This window comes from Simochromis diagramma, unplaced genomic scaffold (assembly GCF_900408965.1).
Source record: "Simochromis diagramma unplaced genomic scaffold, fSimDia1.1 OVJJ01000603.1, whole genome shotgun sequence".
NCBI classification, from domain to species: domain Eukaryota; kingdom Metazoa; phylum Chordata; class Actinopteri; order Cichliformes; family Cichlidae; genus Simochromis; species Simochromis diagramma.
Window position 1 is genome coordinate 2344568 of NW_024387414.1, and position 12877 is coordinate 2357444.

Sequence of the window (12877 nt, forward strand, 5' to 3'; positions counted from 1 at the left end):
CCGTTAACAAGGACCTGGACAGACTCGCGCTCTCGCACAAATATGAGGCTGCATCTTGTTAAAAGCAGAGGAGAAATCAGCAAACGGAAGTCTTGCATAATAATGATACTTTTTAAAATCTCACTAGTGGTTTAAGTGTGCTGTGAACCTTCCAGAACATAAACTGTTCCTTCTTTTAATAATAGGAGTCACAAAAAGACAAAAATAAACAGAAGCAGAGACACAAAGAGACCACTTACAGTCAGAAACTGATCTCTTTGCCTGTTTCTTCTGCTGACTTATATTCTCCAGGCATGATCAACTCTTCTAGTGTCCAGACCTGACCTGACCCTGAATGCTCACTATCTTTATAATTGGCTAACAATCTCACCTTAACAGTTTCCCAGGATTATACCTGTAGTCCTTCCTGAAAGCTTCATCTGAACCCCACACCTGCTTGATGTCTCTCTGAAAGCGCTCGTAGGGCCAGTTTGAGAAGTTAGTTTGTGATTCAGAAAACGCTGATGTTTTTACGAGTCTTGGTCTGATCGATTTGAACATCTGCTGCAGCTGGATCCAGCAGTTCTTTCAGGTCCAGCTCTTTTATTGTTCTGATAGTGTTTCCTTCTCTTTTCACTCATGCTGCCTACTCACAGGAGGAAGTTGAACCAGCCAGGTAAACACCTGTGTGTGAAACAGCTCTGTGTTCAGTCTCGTGATATTTGTGTAGAAGCCGGAAACGTCAGAACTGTTAGACTCAGTAATGGACTTTGCATTTTCTGCCCTGACAGTAAACCCGAAGACGAGTGAGTAACCACCATAATAAAAACTAAATACTAATCTGATTCATAAGCCGATCAGCAGGCATATTGCCAAATAGTGAGCAGCTTGAAAAGCCTATCAATGAGCGGAATGCCAAATAGTGAGCAGCTTATCAACAGGCAGGATGCCAGAGATCGAGATTCTTTACGAAAAGCACCAATAGATCAGATGCCAGATAGCGAGCTGCTGTTTAATCCTTCATTAAGCTTCGCTGGATCTTCCGCAGCGCCCCCTAGTGTCCCGTAAAATCCCTCTCACAGTTGTTAATGCGTGTTTCTTCCTTAGCAAAGGGATGATTGCCTGGATATCTCAGGGTCTGGAGAAGGTTGTTCCTCAGCCTGAGTTGAAGAGCAAAGAGCCGCCCACAGCTGAGCAGCCGGCAGAGGTACGCCAGCACTGACTGATGGACTCCAGCAGCTTCATCTGAAAGCTGTTCATGTCTCGGCCAAGTTACTCCTGGCCAGTCCTTAATTGCACCTAAGCAGTCAGCATATTTTGAAGGTCTCACTGTTGTTGTAAATAGTGTTTGTTTTAAGTATCTGACCAAACCCGGCCATCGACTGTCAGCTAAAGTTATTAAAGCTAATTTACATCTCTGATTTCAATTTTATTTTAAACAAAAACACACATCTGACTCTGGAGTGTTTAGATCATTAATAGTACTTTTTAAAAAAGTTCTGCTAAAGTCCAACATCCACCACAATCATTTAAAGAAATCCTGAACACAATCTGAAACCCCAACAGTGTGTGGAAAGCTAAAAGTAATCTTAAACATTGGGAAATCATTGATTACAGATTCTGCAGTGTTTCCATCTCCATGATCATATTTTTAGCTTTTACCAAAAATATTCCTGCCTTGGTTACATGCTTGTTTCTCCTCAGGTGCGTCAGGCTGCACCTGCTCCAGGTGAGAACAGACCTGAATATGTTTGCAGACACAGACTGGATTTTAGCTGCTGCTCAGTCAATCATCAGTTTCCTTGTCTTTCAGCTGCAGAGCCTCCGGTTACTGTGGTGGAGGTGAAACCGGACCGAGATGACAAAACTGAAAACAAGCCACCGAGGTCAGCGTCCTGTTTTACAACATTATCTTTCCTTTAAATAAGCGTCTGTGTTTTATTAAGATGCAGGGGCGGACAGAACTATTTATACATTAGATCAGCGGTCCCCAACCCCCGGGCCATTTGGTACCGGGCCACTAGGGCTGAGGCTCAGGTGTGAAATTCATGGTTTTCAAGATTTTTATCGTTTTTTAATTTTATTTTTTAAATGTCTTTATTGTTAACTCTGTTTCCCCGGGTCTTTTCCTTGTGTTATGAATAAATCTTCTTTTTTGTGGTACTGGTACTGGTTTTATTTTGTTGTATTTATCTTTGACACCTTAAAGGCCGGTCCGTGAAAATATTGTCGGGCATAAAAGGTTGTGGACCGCTGCATCAGATGTTAGAGGTGAGAGATGGGTGGGTAAATGAGACTCAGGTGAAGATAATTAAGCAAAACAAGAAGTAAAACTTGAGATAGACAGAGGAGAAAATGAGACAAACAAGACATAAACAGAAGGTTAACACAAAGAAACAGAGCTCAGCCACCTCACAGGAGCTAACTGTTCGTGTGATATTTCAATCTGCCTGTGTTCTTACTCACAGCATGATAGACTGGATCAAACAGGGCATCGAGAAGGTGGTTCCTCAGCCAGAGATCCATGTTCGCTCAAAAACGGAGGCTGAAGCTCCAGCTCCAGCTCCAGCTAAAGGTATCTTTACTTCTTATTCAGCCACAAATCATCATTATAGACCTATTTAACTCAGAGATTTTCTTTCATGTTGTGGTGGTAAATGTTTGATTTGAACTGCTTTGCTTGGTTGAGCTCACCTGAAGCATCGTGTTCTGCTGACAGCTGGAGAAAAGAGAGTACTTATTCTTTCTAAAACAAACATTTGGACATTTAATCACCTTCGACTGGCTGTACTTTTGTGATATTTGGTCCTGGTTGAAAACACAGAGGTCAGCATAGTTGTAGATAACCTTCACAAAAACCAATAGAATCAGCATTTTATGGAAATACATGTTTAGATATTATTCAGCAAGAAAATCTTTACGAACTGATGACAGCTTTCTGATTTTTTTTAACTATAAATGCAGTTGCTAACAGCAGTGTAAGCTAACACTAACATCCTCTGATTACATTAAATGTCCAACATCTGTAATTCTACTTAGCCTCTTTCTGCCAGATGCCTTTTCTTGGACATGTAAAACTTTAGGATTCAGTGGTGCCGTTTTGTAAAATTGTGCTAATATGATTTGCTCCTCCCCTTTTAAACAGCTGAAGCTCCGCCTCCAGCTCCTCCACCTGTCCCCAAACCAGCCCCAGAGACCGAGAAGTGAGTCAAACCTTTGTCACGGTGTTGTGTCCTGTTTTAAAGTCTTTAAAAGGGAATCAGGCCCTGCAGAATGATCTATTTTACTCTAAATTGGACCATAATTTACAAAATGAGCATCATGTTTCATTCAGTAAGATTTAAAACTAGTGATTGAGACCATAAACTCACCGGAAGGTGTTACTTAGCTCAGAGATCAGGTGAACAGGAAGTACATTTTCTCACAGCCTTCTACAAAATCATGCCAGAGGAGTCGCCCCCTGCTGGTTATTAGGAAGAATGCAGGTTTAAGGCAGCTTTGCTTGATTTTTCAAAGCTGGAAGCTCAGGTCTCTCCTACTTTTGTCCTCACAGGTCCACCAAGGAAGCCGAGGAGCCACCAAAGTAAGTGGAAACATGTTTATGTTGAGATAGAAAAGTATTTTGTCCTTGTTAGCAGGGAAGCTAGCGTTAGTCCAGACAGAAGAAAAGCAGTTCAGCGTCAGGTTTGGTCCTGAAAACCAAACAAACCATCCCTCCGTGATTCCATGCGGATGTTGACTGTAGTTTTCTAAAGTCTTCTTGTTGTTCTTCCAGCATGATGGGCTGGATCGTCAATGGGATCGGTCGCATGTTGCCTCAGCCCGTGCAGAAGTCGGTGAGTTGCTGCTACACGACGCTCAGCTCTCGCAAACATGCCATAAAATTCCAGTTAGGTCAGGTGACCTGAAGGTGTCATCTGTTTCCTTCATACAGGATGCAGGAAATGACGAGGTGCAGACCAGTAAGTACAACAACAAACCAACATCAGAGTCGCATCACACTCATTTGTGAGTTTTTTAGTGGCCTATTGTACGATGAGCAGCTTGGACAGAAAATACTGAGATACAGATAATTTACATCCATCCATCCCAAAGGGAACAATACAACAGGAAACGCAGCTCGATGATCCGATATAAATGCACGTGAAAAGGAGACTTTATGCTGTAGCTTGTTTTGAGCAGCCACCACTCACACATGAAGATCCCAATATAGACTTTCTGAAGTTGGCTGAAAGTTGGTTATAGAAATCATGCTGACTGAAAACCTGGTTTATCCTTACATTGTAAATGGCCTGCATTTGTATAGCGCTTTTCTAGTCCCTAAGGACCCCAAAGCGCTTCACACTACATTCAGTCATTCACCCATTCACCCAGTCACATTGTGACTCTTGGAGTGGGTGTAAAATGCATTTGGTTGTTTGGATGCCTTCATTAAATATACTAAAGTTCTGTATAAAAACATTTACTGATTTAATAGAAGTGAGGTGGGAAATTTCTCGCGTTTCATTGTTACAACCAAACTTTTCGATGACAAACACCCTAAACCGAGCTACAGATTTAAGTCAATTAAAAAGGAATTTTCTTACTACATCTATTTTTTTAGAAGACCCCATTTATATTATTCTGTGACACGTGCACTGGCGAATTGATTGATTGGTTAGTGGTAGGTCAGGGGTTGGTGTCAGTGATGAGGCAGACTGTAACTGGGCTGCTCTTCTCCTTCTGTTTCAGGGGGGAAAGGCGGACAGAGCCCCTTAAAATAAAAGGAGAAGGAAGAGCGGGACAGAGTCGCTCACACTGACACTGACAGCAGCAGACACTTTAACTGACTGACGGACACTCAGAGCTGTTTGCGCACAGCTACGGCGAGATTCAGTCCTGTAGCGCTCACAAAGCTGCACTGCTTTTGTTTTGCACAGCCATCGTGCGGAACTTAAACTTAGAAAAGGGGCACAATTGTATGATTTTATTCAAGGGGACTCATTCTGCTTCTGCTCCCTGTTTTGATTGTTTGACTCTAACAGAGTAGCTTTGCATGATTCAAAGTCCAAAATAATCCTTTGTCTCACACCGGGTCGTTGTTCATTCACAAAGTTCTTTCTTTGTCTAAAACATTATGTTAGCTCCTCCCCCTTTCTTATGATAAGCTGCCCTTTATAAGGTGGGCAGGGCATCCGTGTCTGAGATGACCATATTAGGGTTAATCTCACTCTTTGCCCATGTTTAATATGAACTTCCACCATCTGAACAGGAGATATTTGAAGGAAAACAAACAAAAAGCAGAATATGTCCCCTTTAATGAACACCAGTTATGATTAGGAAGTCTTTATTGCTATGCTCTGTTTAAAGTCCAAGCCTTTGGTGCCCCTTCATACTGGGAACTCTGGATTGCTGGTAGTCCACGTCAACTGCTTGCTTGGTAAAGGGGACCAGTTGTTCTCATTTCCAGCTCTTTAATCTTTTAATCCTGGAACTTAACCAGAGTAACTTGGCAAGATTCTCAGGTGAAAATAATTCTTATTTATCGTATATTGCCCCTTTATGTAGTTTCCTGTCTGAAACTAGCTGCTTTAGCTCCCGTCTCTTCAAGGTACCCATCTCTAAAAGCCCAATGCCTTCTGATTGCCTGACTTATGGAAGCCTACAGAGGGGCAGCACCTTGTGTTTTTGAGATGTACTGCCTGTACGTCATGAGCGTGCTGTTCCTGTAGCAAGTGACTTCTGCGTAGTCTTTGAAACTTTGAATACAAATAAACATAAATATGTTTATTCATATTAAAATGATACCAGCCAGAAACTGAGGTAAAGCACAACTGGTCCCCTTTGAAGGTTTTTGCTAAATCATTGCAGACAACTACAAAGGAAGCCTTTTGCTTAATATTTATTATAATAAAGACATTATTTGGAAAAAAGGTGTCTGTTGTGTTGTTGTTATAAACCTGAAAAGGGCAATAGACCTATCAATCAACCAACCAATCAATCAGTTATCAACTGTTCAAAAATCTAATCATTTCTAGCAACTTAAGCTTTTTTAGGACTCAAAGCACATTTATTTCTAAATTCTTCAATTAAAATATTTATTTCAGACATGCCAGTTAAGTAGCAGGTGCTTAAATACTTCACAATATGGACCAAAAGGAGCCATTTGAAAATCTAGACGTTCTAATAATTAAACCCGCACATCTAAAACAAATGAAAATGCAGTTACTCAGTATGAATTACCTGAATTACCCCAAACACAGTCCATTTCTTGACTTTAACTTTTTTAAAGCAAAAGTTTCATACTAGCCATCTGTTAGCATTACTAGATTGATGTATGTTTCTTATTACAACCTTTTAAATGAATACTCCAGCTTTTACTGCACCTTCTTGGAGACTTCTAAACACATAAATATAGAGAAAGTCTTCAGCCCTGTTCTTCCTGCCATGTGCCATTCAGTCAGTATCATACAGAAGAACACAGACCTGGTGCTGGAGGACATTGAACAGGAAGAAGTCAAGGAAACAAAGCCGGAGGTGAAGGAAGAGCCACAGCTGGAGAAGAAAGAGGATGTGAAGCCATCCAAAAAGGAGGTGAGCCTGACCTGACCGCATGATTGTAACACACAGCTCTGAGCCACACCAGTGTAATATGCTCACTATGAACATAAGTATTTTAAATCAAATTGTAGTTCTGCCACAGGTAACATGGTACTAACATGGTACTAACCCATGTGGAAGAGTGGTATGGTAGCAGCTCTGCAGTCGTAGTCCCAGAAAGGCATGACAGCACTTCAGTTACCAGTACATGTCCTTCAGGATATCAGTATCCCAATGCCATGGGACAATCAACATGGTAATACCAGTGTAGGCACTGTGTCTATTTATATGGTACCATGTTTGGTATTATGGTTTCACAGTAACTGCAGGGCACTCTACTATGGTAGCACCAAAGTAATGGCAGCACTTCTATTACCACTGTAGTAAAGATTATAGATGGTGTATAAACTTTTGTCCTTAAGAACAAGGGTCCAATAACCCCAGTGGCATTTGGAAGGATAAGTGTTAGTACCAGTGCTGGTACTGTGGCCATCTAAATGTTACCACGGTCATTTTTGAATTAACACTTTCAGTGGGAAACTGGTACTACCAGAATAAGTTATTTAGTAAGCACTTTAGGTACTGCAGCACTTCAAATACCACTGTAGTACTGGTTGTACCATAGTATGTTTTGCAGACCCAGGATACCAGTATTCCAGTACCATGGCAAAAGTGAAATGGCAGGAGAACTGTAAACACTGCGGTAAATAGTGTGATATATGACAGCAGTCCCCAACCTTTTTTGCGCCATGGACCGGTTTATGTCTGACAATGTTTTCAGAATCAGACTCCAGTCTCAGCACTATGGGGAAGGATAAGGTAATACTAACAAAGGCCTTGTGTAAATGTTATCATGGTGCTACCAGAGTTCATTAGGTGACTGATGACTGCTCGAGTGAACTGTTGCTACGTAACTAAAATCATGGCTGGTTGCAGACTGGAGATGCAGAATCACAGGTGGATGAGTTGAGTCCACTGATTGACAGCATCAAAAAGGAGGCTGGAGAGGCGGTCCTAGCTCACATGGAGGAAAGGTTAGCCTCAGTCTTTTGTCTCATATGTGCAATAAGGATGATGATGATGAGGTCTCTTGGGCGTTCTTGGGGAGCAATTTTAGCAAGATGTCTTTGTTATTTAAGTCACATAAATTCTTCTATCCATGACTACTGATTGATCTTGTTACAGGCTGCAGCAGGAGCGTCTGGAGGCAGCTCGTGTGGCCGAGGAGATGGCCAGAAAGGCAGCGGAGGAGGCAGTCCGCCAGCTCGAGGTGGAGCATTCAGCTAAGATTGTAATAGAAACACTACCAGAGTCCAATGAACAGTAAGTAACATCAATTCAAAACATCACGCATAAGCAGCGCCATGGCAAAGTGCTCTAACCTATGAGCTTATTGGGATTTATCAAAAAAGATCCTTGTTGTATCTCAAACATCTGAGCAGTAGTATGGTAAACAGAAAACAGTCCAACGTGACCTGAAACCTCGAATTGCTCCTATTTGCTTTGAACAGGCTGCCCAATATCCTGGAAGAAGAAAACGAGGATGATCCAGAGTAAGTTTCCTTTTGTGAAGCCCAAATAACAATGCTGTGGGTCTTACATGCTGCTTTTGTGCTCCTAGCTTAGGCTGCTGCAGCTTTTATATCACCTGAAAGTGATGGGACAGGTGAGACAATGTTCTTATCTCAAACACAATCCACATAGCACTTTATATTCCAAGTGTTGGGTTGAACAGTGTGTTAAATAACTTACATGCTACTGCTGAACTCCTATCAGCAACATGTACGTTTTCATGAAAAGAGAAATTTCCCAGCTCTCTTTGCTGCCTTTAACAACAGGCTGGTTTCTCTCATCTTTGATTGCACTCAAATCAAAGGATGCCACATTAGCTAGCAACATTAGATAACAATAACTAGAAAAAAATCTTTTTCATCTAATGAATGCTGTCTAGCCAAATTGAAGTGTGGGGAAATGAGGATTATCGTCAGCAGAGCATTTTATTGATGGGGGCTCTTTGATTGAAAGCTGTCAATCTTGGCTAATATAAGCAAACACTAGTTTACTTGTTAGTCTTAAAGATTTGTAAGCTACCTCACACACCTCACTCCCAGGGCTGTTTGTGCAGATAAATTAGGTTTTTCTAAGTTACTTTATCAGCTAACATTAGCTAACATATTTAGCTAATAGTGTTATATTTAGCTAATAACACAGCTAACATATTTCTGTAGATAGCTTACATAGCTAAGTTAGCTAGCTAGCTAACCATAGTGTCCTCAAGTTACTACTTGAGAAAATCGCTGGAATGTAAATGCTTATTGGCTAGTTGGCTACATCTAAGTTAAAAACAACTGCTAACACTAACTAGTACTACATGTAACGTTATACTGTACTGACCTTAGCCAACAGTAAGTCATGTAACAACACAAAGCCAAGGTGTATGGCATCAATGTCACTGTACAGGACATACAGGTCATACAGACCCCTGATGTCGGTGTGTCATTCATAACAGCTGTTTTTATGTCACGCCATCTGTAAGATCCTTCCCTGAACACTGACCTTCCACATCAGTCAGGTTCCGCAAACCAGTCGACTAGTTATTAAATGTCAAAAAAAATAAAACCTTGAAAAATTCCAACTTCTATATGTTATAATTATGAGAACATCTAAAACAATTAGAAGAGCACGAAATCGTAAAAATACTATACATTCAGGTCCCATTCAAAGAACAGGCTGTTGGAATAGGAAGCGTTATTGTTGGATTCAGCCTGTTTTTCTTTAAATTGATAGAAAATCGATTTGAGATCGCTGCTGTCGCTCTGTGCGACTTGTTTCTGTTCTTGTAGAGTTATGAAATATTTTGTCAACATTTTCCACATAAGGCCTCCAAAGGTTTGCTGTGTGCATATCCATGTGTCCATGGATAACAGTAGTGTAGTTTGTGGACAGTTTCTGCTGGCCTAGCCTCTTTAGTTTAACAGCAGGCTTCATCTTCACCTTCGCTGCTCTCTGCTTAGCTCTGTCGCTACCGCCTTTAGCTTCAGAATGGTTGAAAGATGAGCTCAGCTGTCTCAGGTGTCTGACTGGGACTCTCCATCTTATTTAACATTTGCTGCACGCTGTTCAGGTTACAAAACCTGCAGGAGGACAGTGAAGACAGCACAGAGAATCAGAGTCCTGAGGAAAATAAAGTGACAGAGGAAGATAAAATCAAGACCACTGTTGAGGAAGAGACTAAATCTGATCAGTAAGTTTGGTCATAGAATTTGGTCTGCTTGTAGAGTAAGAAACTAAAAGATACTCAAATAGTTTGCACACACAAGTGTGCACTAAGAGGCTGATGTGCCTGCTGGCATTATCAGATTTATGAAGCTTTAAACCTTTTACATCTTTTTAGAGCAAACTGAAGTCCTGCCCTGTTCCTGGCTGGTATCTCTTCTTTTTAACAGAAGGTGTTTGTTCGAACTTGACTCGCTCCACTAGGAGCTGAAATCAGTTTGGTCACTTGGAGAACATCCTGAAGGATAAAACCAGAGGGCCGCGCAGTCAGTTCTCCCATAGCTTTTTCCTCAAACTTGGTTCACAGCTCGTTTACTTTTCCATAGCACTAATGTTGCCTGGGTACTAAAGAGTCCAATGTATTTGCAGGAGTTGGTTGGCCAAATAAAACACTACCCGGTTTTATTTGGCTCCTTTCTAGCGCCAGTGAATAAGCCCTCCTAGCGAGAAATGGTCATTTCAAATCTTCAAGTTGTCATTCGGTTGTTAAACTAAAGCTTTCAGCGCCTTGAGGTAACTGGTGTTGTGATTTGGTGCTACAGAAATAAAATTGAATTGAATTAAACTGTATACCCAAGATGAATGTTAGAGACTTTTTTTTTAAAATTTGCCATGTAGTTAAAACAAAATCCAGCCCTTCCTATGATGGGTCACTGATGACGTCCAGCCTACACATTGTTTAATTTCCTACATGTGTTTTGGCCATACAGTGCTTCTGTGAAAACATTTTAAATGTGTCACATCAGTGACACCTGTACATAAATGCATATTTATAAAAAGTTCAAACCTAATCTGCACCAGCGTAGCCAGCTGTCATAACAGCTCGGCCCCAAAAAGCACAGCAGGCCAGACTTTGAACAACACAACCTCACACCACAGATTTAACCTAAGAAGAATCAGCTGATTCCTGTTGTTAACGGTGAATGTCAGACACAGCCAGCCGAAGTAGCTCAGTTGGGAGAGCGTTACACCGAAGATCTAAAGGTCCCTGGTTCAATCCTGGGGTTTGGTAAGCAGACAATGGGCAAGCTTTTGGCAGCTGAATAGTGTAGTGGTAAGTTTGATTCCTTCCAAGTATCCAGTAAGGGTCCTGGCTAGGTCCAAAGGAATGCCCTGGAATGGCGTGGCTACGTCTGCAGCTCGGACGCAACACATTTCACTGCATGTTGTACTTGTTTCGTTACGCTGACAAAGGCCTGACTTCAGCAAACTGGCATGATGGGTTCACGTGGAGTCTCCTGGTAAAGCTCTCTTTGGTCTCCAACAACTAACTTTCTGTTGTTAGATGTTTCCTTTGTTGTATGTATAGAGGGGCTTTCAGAGTTTATGGTTATCCAGAAATCAGGGCAGGACTTTGGTTCAAATAGTTTTTATGCCCAGACGTTTACTATGCACTACTTCTGTAGAAGTTGCTTCTTTCAGTTTTTCCAGTGATTACATTTACCTTTATTTTCTGCTGCGTCTTGCCTACTTTTCTTCTGTGAATCAGGGCAGATCTCAAAAGGTAGGTTGGATTTTTTTTATAGGCGGTATAACCACACAGAATAAAGCAGTTCTGTTTTTGTCAGCCAGCTACTGTGTTTCACCTGCTTCTGGTGGCTTCATTATGGTTAACTATAGTTGAAGATTCAGTCCAATATACAGCCAAGAGGGCACATTTTGCTTTGTATAATCGATTACCTTGATTACTTGGAACAAAAAAATACTAACAGGCCCAGACACGGCCCAGTGTTGTCTTCTTTAGCAATGTTGCTTGAACAGGGCAGGTATTGTAATCGATTATATTGATGTTCTCAAATATTGTTGACAGCATCCTGTTATTTCTAATATAACCACCAACAATTAACAAAATAAACCAAACTAAACTGGCTCACCATTTCTAGAAAGAATTTGATGTGTTTAAATGCGATTTGTGTCCTCTGTACACACTTACCCATAATAACAACGTTATCCAGTGAACGGCAAAAATGAGAAAAGATCTCACCTCAGATATTTGCCCCATGGGGTTCAGGGTACAACCTTATGTCTGAATGTTTGACCAGTTGCAAACATTTTGTCTCATAATTTAGAAAAACAGGACCCAAGAGTACAAATGTCAGTGTTTCCCTATCAGATCCTTCCACAGTAGATTATACCTCAAACAGAAGCCACTTGCATTGCAATTGTAAGTTTTCCTGTGCCCACGTGCTTCTCATAGGAAACTCACTGAGATATTCACCTCACACTGTAAACTCTGACATGAACGTTGCTGTGAATTGTTGCTTGTCAGTGCAGATGATGTCAGTGGAAGGATCAGCTCTGCAGCTTTTGTGGAGGTCTGGTTCGCTCTTCTATGATGTTAATGACAGCTGCTCCTCTTCACCAGGTGCATGGTAGACGTCTGCCCAGCTGAAGATGAAATCAAAGCAACAACTCAAGTGGAAAAGGTGGAGCCTGCTCCAGACGAAACCCACAAGCCCCCAACTCCACCCACTGAATCTGAAGCACCAGAGGAAGCCACACCTTCAACAGATGCAGAACCAGTCTCCCAACAACCTGAGCCACTGCTTCCAGAAACTCCACCCACTACCACCGATCAGGTGATGGTCTCCTGGATTCTGCTTCAGTAGATGGTAGTTTGAGCCAAGCAGAAGAGTTCGAGTATGTCGACAGGTGAGCGGTAGATTGACAGAAGGGCTGTTTGATCTAGTTTCCTACCCTCACCTTTGGTCATGAGTAGGGATGGGTATCATTTAGGTTTTATCCGATACCAGTACCAAACCGGTACTTTTGAAACGGTGCCGGAGCTTAAAGAATGGAGAACACACACTTTGTCCAAAAACCTCTCATGTTTAGCTGTTTTCCACTTTTTCTTTGGTCATTTTAGCCTTTTTGGCCAGGGTGAAGGGAGTATCTGCCATCAAACAAGAAGACAGCCGCATGTAACTACGACTGTGTTTGCTAGTTCACCTTACATGCATTAATGTAATAACGTGGTTAGCCTACTCAGCGTAAATTACACACGAACAACATTAAGCTACTCACGCAGAGAAGAACGGCTGCT

The 12877-nt window shown here is 41.6% G+C and overlaps 1 protein-coding gene across 2 annotated transcripts in view; it reads left to right on the forward strand.

Moving 5' to 3' along the window:
• The window catches only part of cngb1a (cyclic nucleotide gated channel subunit beta 1a), a 36653-nt gene that overhangs the window by 6594 nt on the left and 17182 nt on the right, over positions 1-12877 (forward strand). The window contains exons 6-22 of one of the 2 annotated variants that reach the window (XM_040011632.1): positions 636-655; positions 771-785; positions 1087-1186; positions 1684-1708; positions 1793-1865; positions 2448-2554; positions 3125-3182; positions 3533-3562; positions 3755-3815; positions 3914-3941; positions 6419-6552; positions 7495-7592; positions 7744-7881; positions 8070-8111; positions 9683-9802; positions 11324-11338; positions 12200-12413. In XM_040011632.1, the coding sequence (XP_039867566.1) occupies positions 636-655; positions 771-785; positions 1087-1186; positions 1684-1708; positions 1793-1865; positions 2448-2554; positions 3125-3182; positions 3533-3562; positions 3755-3815; positions 3914-3941; positions 6419-6552; positions 7495-7592; positions 7744-7881; positions 8070-8111; positions 9683-9802; positions 11324-11338; positions 12200-12413 (1278 nt within the window). The remainder of the gene's footprint in view (positions 1-635; positions 656-770; positions 786-1086; positions 1187-1683; positions 1709-1792; positions 1866-2447; positions 2555-3124; positions 3183-3532; positions 3563-3754; positions 3816-3913; positions 3942-6418; positions 6553-7494; positions 7593-7743; positions 7882-8069; positions 8112-9682; positions 9803-11323; positions 11339-12199; positions 12414-12877) is intronic. The other variant, XM_040011633.1, reaches the window with a different exon arrangement.